The sequence below is a fragment of the Carassius gibelio genome, chromosome B8 (genome assembly GCF_023724105.1).
Source record: "Carassius gibelio isolate Cgi1373 ecotype wild population from Czech Republic chromosome B8, carGib1.2-hapl.c, whole genome shotgun sequence".
In the NCBI taxonomy this organism is placed as follows: Eukaryota; Metazoa; Chordata; class Actinopteri; order Cypriniformes; family Cyprinidae; genus Carassius; species Carassius gibelio.
Window position 1 is genome coordinate 26,840,125 of NC_068403.1, and position 20,234 is coordinate 26,860,358.

The 20,234-nt window shown below is 39.5% G+C and overlaps 1 protein-coding gene across 1 annotated transcript in view; it reads left to right on the forward strand.

Annotated features, from left to right (window-relative positions):
- LOC127963637 (1-phosphatidylinositol 4,5-bisphosphate phosphodiesterase eta-2-like) overlaps nucleotides 1–14,023 on the forward strand; it is a 112,090-nt gene extending 98,067 nt beyond the window's left edge. The window contains 5 exon segments of the mRNA XM_052563653.1: nucleotides 526–610; nucleotides 1,835–1,981; nucleotides 2,110–2,189; nucleotides 7,591–7,921; nucleotides 11,423–14,023. Coding sequence (XP_052419613.1) covers nucleotides 526–610; nucleotides 1,835–1,981; nucleotides 2,110–2,189; nucleotides 7,591–7,921; nucleotides 11,423–13,023 — 2,244 coding nt within the window. The 3' untranslated portion in view covers nucleotides 13,024–14,023.
- The last annotated feature ends 6,211 nt before the right edge of the window (nucleotides 14,024–20,234 follow it).

Consider the following 20,234-nt stretch of genomic DNA (forward strand, 5'->3'; position numbering starts at 1 on the left):
TAGTAGAACATTTTAATTCCAATTATAATCACTAAAACTGTCACTCACTGTGGGTTTGCCCTGCTTTGTGGGATTTCATTGACCCTGTGGATCAGATCAGCCTGCCAAAATGATTGATTTCCACGACAATTTAATCTATCTATCACATCTGTCATTGAAAGAGAGCAACACAAATCACAAATCCAGAATTATTCTGAATCATTGTTCCTTTCATTTTAGTTTTAAAGCTTATTTTGACTGTCAGGTTTCTTTAGCACACATTACTGTAGTAAAACCTTTAGTTATGTATTTTTATTTATTTTTGACAATACAAAAATGTGCACTTATGATTCATGCAAAATTATACAATCGTTGGACCACAGCAAATCATCATAAATCCAAAGTAATAACAGTATACAAATCACTCCTTACGGACGACACAGGTATGCATTTAAATTATCTTGAGATGTTTAAAAAGATGTTTGTATTATTTCAAAGTGCTTTTTTCTCATGTGTTTTTTTATGTTTTTATTTTTATTTTTTTAGATAATCGACCCATTTGTGGAAGTGGAGATTATCGGTCTACCAGTGGATTGCTGCAAAGAGCAAACCAGGGTGGTTGATGACAATGGTGAGAGAGTAATATCCCATGACAGATTTTATATTACACACACAAACAACAACACAGCTTGCCATTTAACCTGTAATTGTGGGGGATTGGTTATTAAAGTATCATTAAACTGTGAGACTATTATTTGGAGTTTTCATTGTTATTTGTGTTTGTTTGGAAGAGGGGTGATAAATTTATGCATGATACTTGTGCCAGGTATAATACCAACCTGCATCTCATGATGACCAAAAAACGAATAATTCATGAACTCGATTTACATTTACATTTGCATTTATTTTCTTGCAGGCGCTTTCTTACTAAAGCAACTCACAGGTGCATGTAGAGTGGTATTGAGATACAAAAGATTTTACAAAAAGTTGTAAAGAGATAACCCTGAGAAATTGGCTTGGTGAATAGAGGTTTGAAAATGGGCTTGTTTTCTGTATGTCTTAAGACATGAAGTGGCTGTAATGGAGATAATTTTGGAGAGGAATTCTGAGGAACCACCAGGGGCGGAGTGGGACTCATTTTCAGCCCTGACGTTCCAAGAGCAGCCGGCAGAGAATTCTGCTTGGTCTTAAAGCACTTCCTCTAATGCATACATTCACAAATAAAACAATGATTTGTGCAAAAAGAACGATTAGTTAACAAATAAGAGTTTGTTACTGATATGGTCTAGTGAAAATAATAATATAGTGCTGCAGTCTAGGGACAGCATAGTTTGACCAAGTGGCATGACAACACTGGCCCACGCAGCCCAAAAACAGGAATCTTCCTGGTGGTCCCGATTAACCAGTCCGGGCCTGGGAGCCGCTCACTCAGTATGGGTCGATTTTATAATGACAACATGTGTAAAGAGAACAGCATTGGTCCAAGGAGAGAGCCCTGTGGGACCTCAGACGCTATAGGGTACAGAATGCTGAAACTGATCTCTGTCAACTTGTATGTTAGAACGTTTGTCCAAAAAGGACTATAGATCTGCTGTCAAATATGTACAATGGATAAGTCCAAGAGAATATTATTGGAGTGTAAAAATACTCTGGCAGGTTTAATTCAGTCACTCTGAGGCAAGCAATTTAAGTTAAGTGGGCTATTTTGCCTGGATTGTGAAGGTCAAGCAGGTAATTTTGTTGGAGTGCAAATGGCAGGTGAATATGAACATTCTGACACCTCCAATCCTTTCTTTCTTTCATTTAATCTGCATAAATTCATGTTAATTTTCCCCACTCTATCTTTCTCCCTCAGGTTTCAATCCTATGTGGGAGGAGACACTCGTCTTCACTCTTCACATGCCAGAGATTGCTCTTATACGCTTCCTGGTTTGGGACCATGACCCAATTGGCCAAGATTTTATTGGCCAGAGGACAATCGCCTTTAACAGCATGATTCCCGGTACCAACCTTTGTTTACATATTACACTTCTTTTTATATAAGAAAAAGTATTTTTGACATATCAGGCATTTGGGATATATGTTTTTCCAATGTTGTGCATCCATAATTTTAGTATATTTGATTGTCAGGTTACCGACATGTGTATTTGGAAGGCATGGAGGAAGCTTCCATCTTTGTTCATGTTGCAGTAAATGACATAACCAGTAAGGTGAGCACTTGTGGTTTGCAGGCAAAATAAATGTTGATGCTATTGTGTGCCAAGAGCTGTAAGTTTAGAAAGATAATGTTCTTGTCATGTGCTAAAAGATTCCAACTCTGTAACTCAAATCTGATTCAGGTCTGTATACAATCCTGATTTACGTGATTTTAATCTGTTTTAGATGAATATTAAAAGCAGAAGCATAAAATGTGTACAATTATAAAATAAAATAAAAATTATATGTAATCTTTTGCAAAATGGGTAACTTGATTGTAGATTCACTGAATTTAATCTACAATCATTAGATTCACTTTAATAGATTCAATTAGAAAATGTATGTATGATTATACTTGTAAATAACTGTAATCATTTTTAAAACATGTTAATGGAAATGGTACAGACATGTATCTACCTATTTCCCAAGCTACATTTATTATATGTCATCTATTCTATTTTTCAATATATCTATTAACAACCTTTTTTCCTTTTCTTTTTTTTTTGCCATTAATGCTATGAAAAAATGAATATGACCGTTTGATCCTGTTCGTGAAAAGTTCCACATGATGTTGTAAACATGCTCACTGCTTAATTATGTCATGCTTTTGTCCATAATTTGTGTCCTAAACATTCAGCGTCGACAACAAATGTTATTTGTGTAGTTTGTCTGTTTTTCCCCTTCTCCCTCTTTCTCTTTTTTCTTACTTCTCTTTCTCTTATGTTTGTGATTTCAGTGCACCCATCTTAGTCCAAAAGCTGTCTATAAAGGCAGGAAATTGTTAGGATCCTCGTTCAAAACTCAGGTGTAGTGAGACCCAATCAGCACCCTGCATGCTCCCTGCAAACCCCGCCCTCCCCCACACAGTGAGCGGTTAAGCCCTGATTCATTTGCTAGCCTTCACCATTCCAACTCATACAAAATGAGTTGTGACATAACCGTGACTTTCTTCCTTGGCTGCATTCTCATTGACCCCTAAAGCAGATCCAGTGTCAATGTCCCTAAAGCAGGCGACAGCGTTCACTCCTATTTCACTTAACTCAGGGCATTTAAGGGCCATGATAGGGTTTTGGCTGGCTGGTTTGCAGTAATACAGCACTCAAGCTGTAGAGTCCATGAGAGAGATGCGCTTATCTTGGTTTGTGAAGTACTGTATGTTACGTCCTCTCTATTCTTATCCATGATTATGAGTGTCTACTATGAGAGCTGGACTTTAGCAGGTACTTTTTTGCATCCCTTTTCTGAGCCAAAGAAATATCTTGCTCTTGTTGTGGTAATTGTGTAGATTAGCATAAATGCATTAAAATTACAAACAAATGCATGAAAGTTATTGACGCAATATTAGCGAAGAGAGTCTCACTTGGATCTACTTGAACACGTTTCATGAAATGACTCTGGGTGTTGTGCAGATAATTTGAAAAATTGCTAGTTTTAGTTTAATTAATTTGAGTAACATAATATAATAAAGATTTCAATACCTTGCGTCTCATTTCCAAGCAAGTTAGGCATTGTTTTAGCATGAATCAAAATAGATCACCCAGAGTCATTTTTTTTAATCAGAGATGGTTGGACATAAATGTCCCGTCACCTTTCACTTGACATTTATTCCCATTTCATAGTTATTAATGCTATCACCTCAAATTTCCAACATTGTCCGCATCTTCATGTTTAAAGGTCTGTGTTAACCCACATTTTGTCTGTTGATTCCAAATTCTGCTAAATCTGTGATAACATTTGTCATTTAAATTGTCACTGATTTCAATGGTAACACTGTTTAAGTTGCATTAGATTAGAACATAACTTAACTTGTAGATTAATACTACTTGGCAACTTATTATAGTAGGGTTCTCATCAAATTATGTTGCTGGTATGAAAAAAAAAAATAGTTGTCCGTATACTAAACTGAAAACCTTAAACCACCCCAGTGAGATTAGATTGCCACTAAGCTTGACTGCATTTCCCAAAAGTGTCATAAACTTCTGTAGATTGTAGAAATCGCTGGCTTACAATGCTTTTGGGAAAACCAGCTCTTTCATCCACTTTTTAGGCTAGTCTGGTTTTATGGTTTTAAACTGCCCAGGCTCATTGGAAATATGTTTCTCTACATTTCTGCAAAACTCAAAAAAAAACAAAAAAACATTCCTATAAGTACAAAACCACTGTGGTCAGGGCCGGCCCAGGCTCTGCTGGTGCCCTAGGTGAGACTTGATTTATTTGTAGATGTTAGCCAGCTAGTAAGTCTGATTAGCATACCCATACCTTTCATTCCAATTTTGTGCATACAGTGGAAAATTACATAGCCTACTTAAACTTAAATATTTCATTTAATTTTTTTGGTGAATTAAAAGAAAGCAGTAATGTAACTGAAATTACAACAATGTTACGAAAGCTTAAATTTATTGTAAAAAGTAAATAAAATAAAATTAAGTAAAATTAAGCAGTTAACTCATTTCACGGTGTCAGTGTTGCCAGATGATTTAAAAAGGATATTTCAAAATACTAGGCTACATAACACATGTCTTTAGCTTGTGATTTTTACCTCTTAATTGTTCTTTTTTTCCCGCTCCTTTTCTTTGCGTCGATTCCTGCCTTGTGCCCCTAATAATTTTCTTTTTTCACTGATTTTTTTTAAATTATGCTTTAAGAGCAAATAAATGGCAAAATTTTGACTGGGAGTGCCATGCATAACTGATGCATTCCTGACGCAGAAAGTGTTTAAATTAGTCCAACATGACATGTTTTCATATCTTATTTTACGCTGATGTCAATTTTATTTTAATTCTAAAATTATTATCAGTACGATGATCGATCAGTACTAAAATTATGTTAACTGTCAGAAATGATTTAGCTTAATATATGGATGTAGAGTGCACAATGGTCACAGGAAAAAAAAAAAGCCATGGAAAACGTATATGTTTTCAAGCAAGACTTAAAAACATCAACTGAGGGTGCAGATCTGATGTCAGGTGGAACGGTATACCACATTCTTGGGACAGCAACTGAAAATGCACAATGTCTATTTGTTTTCAGGTGATTTTGGAACTGAGAGCAGTAAGCAGTTCAATGATCTTTGAGATCTACCAGAGTTCAAATGAATTAGGGCCCGGTTCCCCAAAACGTTCTTATCTCTAAGTAGCTCTTAACCTATTCCTTAACCTCTCTCTTAACCTTATGGCACGATTCCCGACACGTTCGTACGCTAAGTATATCTTCTGTAAGTCACACTTTCATAAGGTTGGTCTGGACCATTCGTAAGCTCTCTCTTAGCGATGGTTGAGCTCAAGACGCTACTTTACAGCAGTCTTTAGAAACCAGCGCAGCGAAGTACAAGTCAAACTATGGTAGGTTAACAATGTTGTGGCTCAACAATGATTTTTTGTCATTTTTTAAGACTCAAAATAAATTATGTTCGCAATGGATACAGGCCTATTTATGAAGTTGACTTTATGTGGTATCAGAACTAATATGGTGGTAATTAGCCTAGGCTTTTTCATAATGTAATTATCAAAAAATTGATAGCCATTTAGAGCCAAATTGTTTGCCAGATTTTAAAGCGAATTGGCAAAGATCTATAAATGGGTAAGCATGGTGGAGTCCAGTAAGCGACCAACTAGCAGCGATCCAACGTGTCCTTGTATTGAATCAAAGACGGACGCGGAGCCGTTTTGTCCATGTCAATTTTTTTATTCAGCAAAACTTAAGCCCTTTTGACATTTTGCCTGACGTGGCAATATAAAAAAAAAAAAATTCCTCCCAAGACAACTCATTATGGAGCTACTGGACCTTCTCCGACCTGCGCTTTCCAGGCAAATACGGCGGAATTTTGCTTTAAGCCCCGAAGGCCAGTGCTACGTTTCTGTTCTGTTTTTTTTTTTTTTTTTTTTTTTTTTTTTGCTACAGAGAGCTTCATCGAGGTCGTGGGAGAGGGCTATGGCCTGATCAAGACCTCGGTGTGGAGGTGCGTCCACACTGTCACCAACGCCCTTCTGCACCATGCCGGGGATTACATCCTGGTGGATGGCACACTCATCCCTATCGCCAATCCATCAGTGATTGATCAGGCGTACATATCGCAAAAGTATACGCGGCCATAAACGTGCAGGTTATAGTGGACCACAGGGGTGTGATCTCCGACCTGGTGGTAATGTCCAGCAAAACTTCAAGTTCCTCTGACGAGAGTCTTGGTGCCCTTTTTTACGTTGCTTCCCCACCGTATTTTTGTATCTAACTCTCTCTCTCTCTCTGTTCATTGTAGATAGGTTGCTTTTTTTATTAAAAACATAAACCAATTGCCGATCAATACCGCAGAAGTTAACAGAAGTAACTGCAGCTGCTTGCCAATCAATTCTGATTGTAAAGTACCTTAACATTAATATAAAAAGTGTATTATATAATTTATAAAAGTCGTTAAACCCATGTCAAGAAGCGGCACAAGTCACACAAACGGGATAAGGAGGGTGGATGATTAGCGAGGGATCCCCGGTTCGTCTAACCGTCAAAACATATCTTGTGAACATATTACTGACCATTTGATAATTTAATTTATAGTCTATATTCTACTGATAACTTAAACTATGTTAAAATTAATGTTACTGTAATAATTTGAGGAATGTTTCATTTGCATAGAACGTGTTGCCTATCTTAACGCTGTATTGCACATTCGCGTGAAGTGGAAAATCGATTCATGAGCAATCGATGCCTTCTAATTCAGCACCTTCACTTTGGACAGTGCTCTTGTAACGTCGGACGTAAGAGGCAGTGTGCTAAGAAGTTTCCTAAGGGACACTTTGGGGAACACACTTAGGAACATAAACAACTTTGGTAAGATATATCTTTCAAGGTCTTCTTAGCGCGCTAAGAGTGAGCGTTATCAGGGAACCGGGCCCAGGTCCGTAACATATTCTGCAGCCATATCATGGACAGCTTTATAAACGTACAGCAACACCTTACCCTGAATCCGATATTTAACCGGAAGCCAATGCAGCTTTTCCAAAACTGGAGTAATATGCTCCCTTTTCTTTGTACTAGTAAGGAACCTCGCAGCTGCATTTTGGACCAATTGCTCTTTTGAAATAAGAGATTGGCTCACTCCCAAATAAAGTGCATTACATTAGTCCAAATGGGAGGAGATAAATGCATGAATCAATATCGCAGAAACCTCGCCACAAACACGTATTTCCAATGAGCCAGGGTTGGTTTTAAAGGGACACTTTAAGTTGATTTAAGTTATTTTTCCAGATGGGCACAATATATCATAGTGGATTGGTAGGCAGTTTTTGCTTGGTTAATTATTTAGAAGAAGAATCTATGAAAGCCGATTTAACCTAGTTAAGATTCTTCAGCACATCTTGTTTAAATGATTCCATTTGTCTTAGATTCATATTGCCTACTGATTTTTCCAATGTCCCATTGCAGGTTCGAGCAGTCAGTGGTATAAAAGGACTCTTTCACAGAAACCCAAAGCAGTCATCTCTCGACAGCCATGCTGCTGCTCTGCTCAACCGTAAGAGCACCTTTGGGGCTCACCTCCTGCGCCGCACAGCCAGTGCCCCCACCAAGGGCCAACCCAAAGTCAAGAGGGGCTTTCCTGAGATCTCCATTGACACAAAAGATTGCAGCTCTGAGGGCGCCAGTGAGGAGCGGGAATCTGAAGAGGGGCCACCTATCCACCACAACGGAGATACTGCATCTGCAAAATCATGGGGTCACGGCACCAACGGGCAGCTTCACCCTGATGACAGTAAAGGTAAGAGTACTTTCTTTTATCCTGAGCCCCGTGCTACAAAATACCGAAACAAGGGCGTGATGAGCGAACCGCTGAAGCGAGCCAACAGGTTGAGACTCCTGGATCCACTGGATGAGAAGCCAGGGGTATTTGCCCGTGTTGCTATCAACAGCTCTGGGCGGATTGGGATGACTTCCAATTGCATAAAGTGTGTAATTGGCTCCAAGGAGAGTCCAGACTTGGAGAGGAAGGTTTCCCAGTCCAAACCTGCTCCCCTCGGACCTGAAAGAGTGTCTCGGTCTCCAACACTTTCCAGACAAGTTCAGCCAGAGCCCATTCTCAAACCACAAGCATTGGCCCAAACTGACTCAAAGCCCCAACCAGATCCTCAGGCTCTACTCAAGCCTGTACCCTTACCTCGATCGAGGGCCAAGGCCAGACAAACACTGGCTGCACAACCCCTTAACCCCACTGAGGACCCCACTGTCAGAAATGATCGCTCATGTAGCGTACCGCGCCAACTCTTTCGGTCCCCATTTACACCACCTCCTCCAATTCCAGACAGCAAAACTAGCCTTTGTCGGCAATGCCCTGCTCCACCCAACTATGGCAGCAACTGCAAAGAGACTAGATCTGTGGATGATGTCAAAAGATTGTCTGACAGTGACTCTAGCAGCTGTGACAGTCTGACCAGTCTTGATCTACCCACCATATTCCCGACACGAGGAATGGAGAACCGAAAGCGGGCCGCAGGGACACTGCAGCGTGAGATGAATGCTCTTTTCGCTCAAAAAATGGAGGAGATCCGCAGTAAATCCCCCTTGTTTTTTGCTGGTAAGGTGTTTATAGTTAGATGGATTTTAGCTGTTAGAATGCCCTAGTGACTCACTAGAATAGTTTTCAGTAGGTTGTGATGGAACCCAAGAAATACCCACCAAAGACCTTGTGGATGGTGGGCATCTCAATGTAGGCTGATCCACACTAGAACTGGGCAATTACATCAATGGGATCCTGTCACAGAAATACTTAGCATAACTGTTTAATATTAACTGGTTTTAATGTGCACCATTTCCTCTTCGTTTCTGTGTCCTTAAATCAATATCCTGAAACCAGATTTAAATGCGAATGTAGCTGCATGGTGACAGAGGGGCATCAGTAACTGACACAATGAGGGCATCCCATCAATGCTTCTTTGTGATTTTGAAGTAATTGTTTAGAAAAAAACAGCCTTCCATTAAAAAGGCAATGTATTTCCCTTAAATGGAAAGAAATTACTGTTGGAGATCTCAACAATGTTTTAAATTGTTGTGTTAAGTCAGCAATTAGTTTCTATGGGTTCTAAGGAATAGGGCAAACTTCTGAGACGAAGATACTTTTTCTGAAAAGATACTGAAAATCTATTTTTGGGGGGCTTTTTCAAGTCCTCTTGAAACTAATACAATGTTATAATAATGTTGAATATAATATAGTAAATAAAACTCATATTGTATATAAACATGCATACTACATTATTAAAAAAAATCCAATAATCATGAATAAAAGGGAAAGTAATTGAAATTCATTGATCAATTTGTGTGGGTTTGGGGACACTTCTACCAAAACTATGCATGTTTTGTATGTTTTTATCTGCCTATTGCAGCAATGTAACTGATTTTAGTGCGGTTACAAGACTGTGAGAGTCACAAGACTCTTTTGTAAGTAGAGAGGATGTGTTTTCCCCCCACGCACTTGAGCAAATACAAACCAGATGCTCAACTTTTACTCTTTTAGGTCCTGAAATCACGGGATTTCTACATGGGGAATATTGGCTAACTACATTCTTGCATGTTGATTTTGGGGTTGGGAGTTGGGGGTTATCATATGACTTATGAATGAGTGAGTGCAGCTGCATTTTCCTATTCCTTAAGGTATCATCCACATTGTAGGTTCTCAACTCCTAATGATGATGGTGCTAAACCCTTTTAATCATAAATATTTAGATCTTTAAGCATTGCCTTTCCATGTCCCCGTTCTTTATTGTGTATCTATAAATCCATATTAGAACAAAGCATATATGTTTTGTACCAGTCTCCCTCCCTTTTGCACTGTCCTTCTGTTTCAATCTTCACTTAACTTGTTAAAACCTCTATTTGTTCCTTCCTTCTTGCATGCTTTCTATCCTTAGTGCAAAACTGAGGGGCTGACCAATTACCAGGTAAAAAGATTTTTCAACATTTTATTTTAAACAAGCTCTTTTTGGGAATTATTTAACCTTTTTCATTATGATGTGTGTTGTGTGTTATATTCGACATCATACACTTTACTGAACATGTGCAAAGAAACTGATATAAAATGTAACTATTTATATTTCTGCCATTTATAGCCAAGTCTTGATTAGTAGGATAGTGTAGAATAGTATAGCCATTTATTAGTACTCATAAAGCACATATTAATGCCTTATTCTGCATGAACATATTTTAGATCCCCTAATCCAATCCCATACCTAAAAGCAGCAAATAAGTTGTTTATTGAGGCAAAAGTTGTAGATAATAGTTAGTTAAAGTGAGAATTGGTAAAAAATAAATAAAGTCTGACCATTTATGATATGGACATGTGACCAAATCATGGTATTTGAGGAAAGGTGTGTTGTTTTTCAGAAGACAAAATGGGGATAAAAATATATATTTGCATTTGGGCTTGAATTCCATTGGATTATGCTTAAACATTAATCTTTCATCAATGGACGAGGGATTTTCATCACAAGAAGAAAAAAAATATGTTTAATACAGCCTTAAAACATTTCTGTTTACAAATTACTAATGTACAGTACAGAACAAGTGAACATTGGAAGCAACATAGGAAGGAATGATGAAAACCTTATGTTTTGTTTACTTTTGCATTTACTTTTGCACCTTTGATCGATCATGCTGTATACACCAGATGTAATTTATATATTTAATTAATACATGCATTTTTTTTTATATTGTATTATGTTATTATTTAAATACAACACATGGGACCAGTTTTATACATAGCATGTTATATGTTTGCAATACATTTGTGTCTAAATATGTGGTTTTGTTGAATTGTGCTTAAAGCTGAAGTGTGTACTTTTCATCATTCAAACTCCTATCCAAGTTTAATATGCAGAGAAAACTTTAAGGCATTTGTAGGTTGAATTTTCCCAAAAGTATAAATACCATGTCAATGTGGGTCAATCAAATAGTGTTTTGACAATGCAGCAACAGAAGACAATAATTAGTTAAACGTGGTAGTCTACATAAAATACACACTTCACCTTTATTTTTCATTTTGTTTTGCTGTAAATGTGCTATGCAAAAAGGCATTATTTCATTCATGTGCAAAATTATTGCTGTATATTGTTGGTCTTGTTGGCATTCATGATGCATTTTATGTTATCGTGTGAGTGTGTGTGTTTAACTGTCATTATACTATACCAAATTTTGTATATGTATTTTAAAAAAAATTGGCTCTTTTATTTAGTGTATATCTAATTTTTTTCTACTTGCCATGTGTTTTCAGAAAACCCTGAAGTGCAGAGTCTGACTCCATCCCTGAACACCTCATGTCTGGGATCCACTACTGAGGAATTTCAGGAGAACAGTCCTTTGACTTCCACACAAAGCCCTGTGAATACCTCACCACATTGTCCCTCCACTACATTGTCTTCACCATCCACAGCAATAACAACATCTTCCAATGGGGAAAATCTCAGCCCTGTGAAAAATAATGAGGACATTCAGAAATCATTTGCACTTACCGAGTGTATTGGTCCATACAGCACCAGTGACAAGGATTCTGGAAACAGCCACATCAACTCTTCACTTTCCACAAATTACCTTGACATTGGATGTAATACGCCCCCATTGCCGGACCAGGAGGATGTGCAAAATGCAGTCAGTGATCCCAACAATTCTGAAATAAAAACACGACATACAGAGACAGATGCCATAAAGGAAACAGCCACCACTCAGAGCTCTCAAAGGATGCAGGCGTTGAAGGGCGTGTTTGACAGAGACATTGGACGAAGCATGCAAACGGGACTGAGGACCCCAGTCAGAAGGACCAAGAGTGAAGGACAAATGAAGGCAGTGATAAAAACAGACGGCCCATCAGTGGTCCCCGAAGTCTCTATCGACGCCACTTTAAACGACAGACTCTGGAGCAAACTCGACCCCGGCAGCCATCGGGATAGCGTGTCATCGTCTTCCAGCATTTCGTCCAATGACACTGTGATTGATTTGTCCTTGCCAAACCTCTCCAGAAAGAGCCTTACCTGTCTTAGTGCAGCCCGGGACTACTCGGACAACCAAGTACCATTGGCCAACAGAACCAGCCAGCCACGGTCGACCATTGTAGCATGCAAGGTCTCGCTTGTCAGCAAGAGCAAGTCCAACCCCAACCTGCGGGATGGGGAGATGTGCGACCCAGAGGATGAGTTACAACCCAGGCCTTTGGCTGCAGAGAAAGATCCCATCCGGCTCATGCAGAGGCGCCACACATGGAGCAGGTTGTACATGGAGGGCTTAAAGCAGTCTTCCACTCTTGCAGCTTCTGGTGGCTCCAAGAGGTCAACCACCCCCTCGGCAAAAGACATGGACAGCAGCTCCAAATCCAAGAGTCTTGGAGATCTCACTTCAGACGACATCGCCTGTAACTTCGAGAGCAAGTATCGCAGCATTAGCCGCAGTTTCATTGTGAGGCCAAGCCGTCAACTAGGGAAAACTCTCAGAAAGCCCCAGAATGACCTAACGGAGCAGCTCAAGAGGCTCACCGATGTGGAGCCCCTCACTAGCAATGACTTTGCTCAGTGTAGGAATGATTCTGAAGCGGGACAGGAAGAGGAGGAGACACCCCCTTTGAGGAGGAGTTCCTCACGGAGCCAGAGCCGGGTGAGATACATTGCTAACCGAGCCAGGCAGGCCCAAGAGAGGCAGCGGCTCCAAAGCCTGACTAGGATGTCTGGGAGCCCCATCGAAGAGCGTGGCAATCCTGAAGGAGCTTGTAGTGTAGCCCACAGTCCCTGCGTTAGCTTGGATCTTTTGAGCCAGCTTCCACCAGGACCACCCCAACAAAGCCCTCTGAGCCCGGACAACGAGGTCTTCTTTATGCTCAGGCTGTAAAAGGACGAGAGTGTGTTGAGTTTTTTTGTATGGAACAAGAGTACACAAGGTGGCCACCTATCACTCATTAAGATACTCCAGTAGACATGTTGAGCTGTCAAACATTTGTTATGTGCACCTACTGTAATACACCTTACATTCTGGCTTGATGCTAAACATTGGAAAGCACACAATCTTTTGATTATTTTTAATTGATGCCCATTGTTGACCTACTCCCAACCCTGAATAATGAGCCGTTAAAGAAGATGAGATGCTAAGCTTTAAAATTTTAATTGGATGCAATGGTTTTCTAGTTAGTACAAATTATTTGTAAATGTGCATGCGTGTGTTCAAAACAAAAAAAGTCAAAGGTGCAAAGCCAGAAGATTTTTTTAAAAGGTTTATTAAAATATACAAGAATGCGTATAGAAATCATTACAAACATTCTAATTTTTTTAAGATGCAGCTTATTGCAGCAATAGATAAAAATGTAAGCACTACTGATTCACCACAATAGTTCTCTGGAATTATAAAATACAAATGCATTTGTTTGTGTTGTTAACGGAATGAGAACAAATTTTGTAACCAAGCATGGGATTTGTCAGAGTAATTTATTGTCCCTTGAAACTATTTTTAAAATAGTTTTAGATGTAGTAATATTAATTAATGCTGTGTTCTGTTATTTACAACTTACAGTATGTTCTTTAGTTGAGTTAGTTAATAATGAAGTGTAGATCTAGAAATATGGTAATTCATACAAATTGCATATCTTCACTTTATGTACAGTAGCTTACATTTTGAAATTGTATTGTTTGTCACTCAATTTTAATATTTCTCCTATGGTCTACTGTATTTTTATGTTTCAAAGATTTTATGATTTAAATGTACAGTCTGTTAGAGTCTAGGTAAGCAGTTATGTAGATGTTGTTCAATGTCATTGTCCTAAGTATACCAATACCTTTTATTATTTTTTTAAGAATGCTACTCAGTAACAGGGGAATAAATTTTTACCAATAACATACTTCTTTTTTTTAACTGTATTCTTGTATTCAAAGTTATCAAACACAACTCTTTCACTTCCCGAGCAGTGAAGATATATCATATTTCTTAATATTATTCTGTTTGACTGTACATGATTTACAATATATGGATTTATAGTTAAAAGTCAACTGGTAATATGGTTAAAATTCTATGCATGATTATCAAAAGATAATCATGACTTTAGGACCATCCTATTAAATTCCAGTCTCAACTATGCTTTATGAAATGAAGATTTCTTCTAAGCTAAATTCTCAGTAATCATTAATTTCAGTAATAATCACAAGTATAAAGTAGGTAATGTAATATTTTTATTCAATTCAGCTCAGTTCAATTATTCTTTGACCTCATTCGACAGAGCCAAGTATTAGTCATTTACAGAATAGTAAAGGTCTTTAAGCCACCACCGAGCAAGTTAAAATTGACAGTGGCAGTAGAGCATGATTTATGATTCAAAGTTACAGCACAAGTTGATATTTTTTGATCATTGGTGGAGATATGGGCATGAGATAATTGAGGTAGAGATACAGTAAAACCAGAGATTACAGTAAAACCAGCAGAAGTGGAGCTTATTTATGAGTGTCTGCATGATAACATTGCTAGATGTTTAGATATGCGTTACAGTCTTGGCTGATGGATCGCTTTTCAGGGGTGTACAACCTGCAGAGACGTTATACTTAAGTTACAACTACTTAAGTTGAAATATGTGTTTTAATCAAAGTTTGTATATTTATTTAACCACTAAACTGAATGATAAGTATTGCAAAGAAGACCATGCTAGTATTTTAAGAGACGTAAATAAAAAAAAATACTGTTATTCATTGTTGATCATTACATTTAAAGTAATTTCTAATCCTAATTATATTAGAATTTTCTTTACAGCATTCTTGATGCTTTAAACCAGAGATATTCAAATCTGGCCCAAGAAATACACTTTCCTGCATAGTTTAGATCTAACCCTAATCAAACACACCTGAGCATGCTAATCAATGTCTTTGGGATCATTAGAAAATCACAGGTAGGTGAGTTTGATAATGTTTAGAGCTAAACTCTGCAGCAGATTGGCCCTCCAGGGCAAGATTTGAGGAACCCTGCTTTAGTCAAGTCACCTTTATTTATATAGCGCTTTAAACAAAATACATTGCGTCAAAGCACCTGAACAACATTCATTAGGAAAACAGTGTGTCAATAATGCAAAATGATAGTTAAAGGCAGTTCATCATTGAATTCAGTGATGTCATCTCTGTTCATTTAAATAATTTCTGTGCATTTATTTGCAATCAAGTCAACAATATCGGCCAATATCGGTCTTTCTGGGCTGTAGAGGTCCTTTCTAGGTGCTGATCCACCATCTGGTCTGGATACATACTGGATCAGGGTGATTGCAGTGACCCTCTGATCTGGAAACAGACTGGATCTGGTGGCTACGGTGACCCTGCCATTCTTCTAATGATGTAGAATGAACATCGGGTGTTATGTGAAGTGTTTCCGGTTCCGGTTTACCTAATTAATGCAGCCTAAAAATCCTTTAACGGATTTGGATATTAAAAGCATATTAGTATGTTATGTGTATGCCAGGTTAAATAGATGGGTCTTTAATCTAGATTTAAACTGCAAGAGTGTGTCTGCCTCCCGAACAATGTTAGGTAGGTTATTCCAGAGTTTAGGCGCCAAATAGGAAAAGGATCTGCCGCCCGCAGTTGATTTTGATATTTTAGGTATTATCAACTTGAGTTTTTAGAACGTAGCGGACATGGAGGATTATAATGTAAAATGGGCTCATTCAAATACTGAGGTGTTAAACCATTCAGGGCTTTATAATTAATAAGCAATATTTTAAAATCTCTATAGTAAGAACTCTTGCTGCTGCATTTTGGACTAGCTGTAGTTTGTTTACTTAAGCGTGCAGGACAACCACCCAATAAAGCATTACAATAATCTAACCTTGAGGTCATAAATGCATGGATTAACATTTCTGAATTTGACATTGAGAGCATAGGCCGTAATTTAGATATATTTTTGAGATTGAAAAATGCAGTTTTACAAATGCTAGAAATGTTGCTTTCTAAGGAAAGATTGCGATCAAATAGCACACCTAGGTTCCTAACTGATGACGAAGAATTGACAGAGCAACCATCAAGTCTCAGACAGTGTTCTAGGTTATTACAAGCAGAGGTCCTATAATTAACACCTCTGTTTTTTTCAGAATTTAGCCTTAAGAAATTACTCGTCATCCAGTTTTCAGAATCAGAATCAGAATGAGCTTTATTGCCAGGTATGTTTACACATACGAGGAATTTGTTTTCGTGACAGAAGTTCCGCAGTACAACAGAATGACAGAGACAGAACATAAAACACATAATAAAAGAATAAAAAATACAAATAAGTAGATAGTGAATGACAATATACAAATGACAATTGTAGGCAGGTATATTACAAAAATGCAGTTATGTATGTATATGTAAATTATGTGCAAAATTTAAGTGTATACTAAGTATGTATGTTAGATAAATAAAGTGTATGTGTATAAAAATATAAAGTGTAGTGTGTTCGCCGTTATTATCAGCTGTTCATAAGATGGATTGCCTGAGGGAAGAAACTGGTCCTGTGTCTGGTCGTTCTAGTGCTCAGTGCTCTGTAGCGTCGACCAGATGGACACAGTTCAAAGAGGGAGTGTGCTGGATGTGAGGGGTCCAGAGTGATTTTGACAGCCCTTTTTCTCACTCTGGATAAGTACAGTTCTTGAATAGAAGGGAGGGTTGTACCGATGATTCGCTCAGCAGTCCGGACTACCCTCTGTAGTCTTCTGAGGTCAGATTTAGAAGCTGAGCTGAACCAGACAGTTACTGAAGTGCAGAGGATGGATTCAATGATGGTGGAGTAGAACTGTTTCAGGTTAGCAGCTCCTGTGGCAGGTTAAACTTCCTCAGCTGGCCAAGGAAGTACAACCTCTGCTGGGTCTTTTTTACGATGGAGTCAATGTGAATGTCCCACTTCAGGTCCTGAGAGATAGTGGTGCCCAGGAACCTGAATGACTCCACTGCAGTCACAGTGCTGTTCATGATGGTGAGTGGGGGGAGTGCAGGGGGGTTTCTCCTGAAGTCCACGATCATCTCCACTGTTTTGAGCGTGTTCAGCTCCAGGTTGTTGAGAGTGCACCAGACAGCCAGCTCTTTTACCTCCTGTCTGTAAGCAGACTCGTCACTGTCCTGGATGAGGCCGATGAGTGTGGTGTCGTCTGCAAACTTCAGGAGCTTGACAGAGGGGTCCTTAGATGTGCAATCATTAGTGTATAGGGAGAAGAGCAGTGGGGAGAGAACACAGCCCTGGGGAGCTCCGGTGCTGATTGTACGGGTGCTGAATGTGTATTTTCCCAACCTCACTAGCTGCTGCCTGTCTGTCAGGAAGCTGTTGTTGATCCACTGGCAGATGGAGGTGGGCACGGAGAGCTGATTTAGTTTGGGCAGGAGGAGGTTTGGGATGATTGTGTTGAAGGCCGAGCTGAAGTCCACAAACAGGATCCTCACATAAGTCCCCGGTCTGTCTAGGTGTTGCAGAACATAATGCAGTCCAATGTTTACTGCATCGTCCACAGACCTGTTTGCTCTGTAGGCAAACTGAAGAGGATCCAGCAAGGGCCCAGTGATGTCCTTCAGGTGGGCCAGCACCAGTTTTTCAAATGACTTAATGACTACAGACGTTAGAGCACAGGCCTGTAGTCATTTAGTCCTGTAATTTTGGGTTTCTTAGGGATGGGGATGATGGTGGAGCATTTGAAGCATGAAGGGACTTCACACAGCTCCAGCGATCTGTTGAAGATCTGTGTGAAGATATGGGCCAGCTGGTCAGCACAGGATTTCAGACATATAACACAATCTGGGCCTGGTGCTTTTTTCCTTTTCTGCTTCCGGAAGACCTGGCGCGCCGCATCCTCGCTGATCTGAATTGCAGGTGTGGGGGAGAGGGGGGATGCAGGAGGTGTGAATGGTGAGAGCGCTTGATTGTAGAGGTGTTCAGGGCGGGTTCCAAAAGTTGTGAGTGGTGTGACCGGTTGTTTGGAGAGGCATTCAGGGCTTGTTGCAGGAGTTGTGAATGGTGTGAATGGTTGTATGGGAAGGCGTTCAGGGTAGGTGATGGGTGTTCTTTCAAACCTGCAGTAAAACTCGTTCAGATCGTCTGCCAGTCGTTGATTCTCTACAGTGCTGGGGGGTGGTGTCTTGTAATTGGTGATCTTCTTTAGACTTTTCCACACTGATGCGGAGTCGTTGGAAGTGAACTGAGTCCTTATTTTTTCAGAATAATTCCTCTTTGCCACTTTGATCTCTTTTTCCAGTGTGTATTTAGCCTGTTTATACAAGACATTGTCGACACGTAAGCATCTTCTTTGGCCTGACGGAGCTGTCTGAGTTTTGCAGTGAACCACGGTTTGTCATTATTGTAAATAAGTTGAGTCTTTGAGGGAATACACATATCCTCACAGAAACTGATATATGATGTTACGGTCTCTGTGAGTTCATCCAGATCGGTGGCAGCAGCTTCAAAAACACTCCAATCAGTGAGGTCAAAACAAGATTGTAAATCCTGCTCTGCTTCATTAGTCCATCCTTTTACAGTCCTTGATACAGGTTTAGCTGATTTTAGGTTCTGCCTGTAGGATGGTATAAGATGAACCAGAAGGTGATCAGAACGTCCCAAAGCTGCTCGTGGAACAGAGTGATGTGCATCCTTTATTGTGGTGTAACAGTGATCCAATATATTACTGTCTCTTGTGGGACATGTAACATGCTGTCTGTATTTTGGCAGTTCACGGGACAGATTGGCTTTATTAAAGTCCCCGAGAATGATTAAAACAGAGTCCGGATGTTGTTGTTCTGTCTCTGTGATCTGATCAGCAAGTTTCTGTAAAGCTGAGCTTACATGCGCTTGCGAAAGGATGTAAACACTAACCAGAATGAACGAGTGAAACTCCCGCGGCGAATAGAACGGCTTGCAGTTAATGAAGAGTGTTTCGAGATTTGAACAGCACGTCTTCTTTAACACAGATATATCTGTACACAACCGTTCATTGATGTAAAAGCATGTCCCGCCACCACGCGATTTCCCCGTTGATTCTGCGTTGCGGTCTGCTCTAAACAGCTGAAAGTCCGGCAGATGGAGCGCGCTGTCCGGTATGGTGTCATTCAGCCAGGTTTCCGTGAAACACAAAGCAGCAGAGTGTGCAAAATCCTTATTTGTCCGAGAGAGCAGAAGGAGTTCGTCCGTTTTGTTGGGTAGAGAGCGGAGATTTGCCAGATGGATGCTAGGCAACGGCGTTCGAAATCCGCGCTTCCTGAGTCTGACGAGCGCTCCCGCTCGCTTCCCCCGTCTGCGCGTCCTCATGCGTTTGATCAGCGCCGCTGCTCCTCCGATAACAACGTTCACTAAAACGTCTGAATAATTGAAATCCAGAAAAAACATCTTGTGGTGCGTTCTGCCGAATGTTCAGCAGTTCATCCCTGGTGAAACTGATGGCAGGAATATAACTAAAGACAGGACAAACTAACAAAAACACAAAAACATATGCAGAGCCCGTCACGGAGGCAGCCATCCTGTATCGGCGCCAGATAGAGGGAATATCGACTTTGCTTTCCATTAGTTTTTCAAATTGGTGTGTTTCACCGGGTCGGAAGAAATATAGAGCTGAATATAGAAATATAGAGCAGAGTATCATCAGCATAACAGTGAAAACTAACACCATGTTTCCTGATGAAACATATAAAGCGTGAAGAGTAGCGGCCCTAGTACTGAGCCTTGAGGTACACCATACTGCACTTGTGATCGATATGATACATCTTCATTCACTGCTACGAACTGATGGTGGTCATATAAGTACGATTTAAACCATGCTTATGCACTTCCATTAATGCCAACAAAGTGTTCAAGTCTATCCAAAAGAATATTGTGGTCAATTGTGTCAAACGTAGCACTAAGATGCAATAAAACTAATAGAAAGATATACCCACGATCAGATGATAAGAGCAGATCATTCACTCCAAGGAGAGCAGTCTCAGTACTATGATACGGTCTAAATCCTGACTGGAAATCCTCACATATACAATTTTTCTCTAAGAAGGAATATACTGTAATTGTAAGGATACCACCTTTTCTAGTATCCTTTTCTAGTGGACAGAAAAGGGAGATTTGAGATTGGTCTA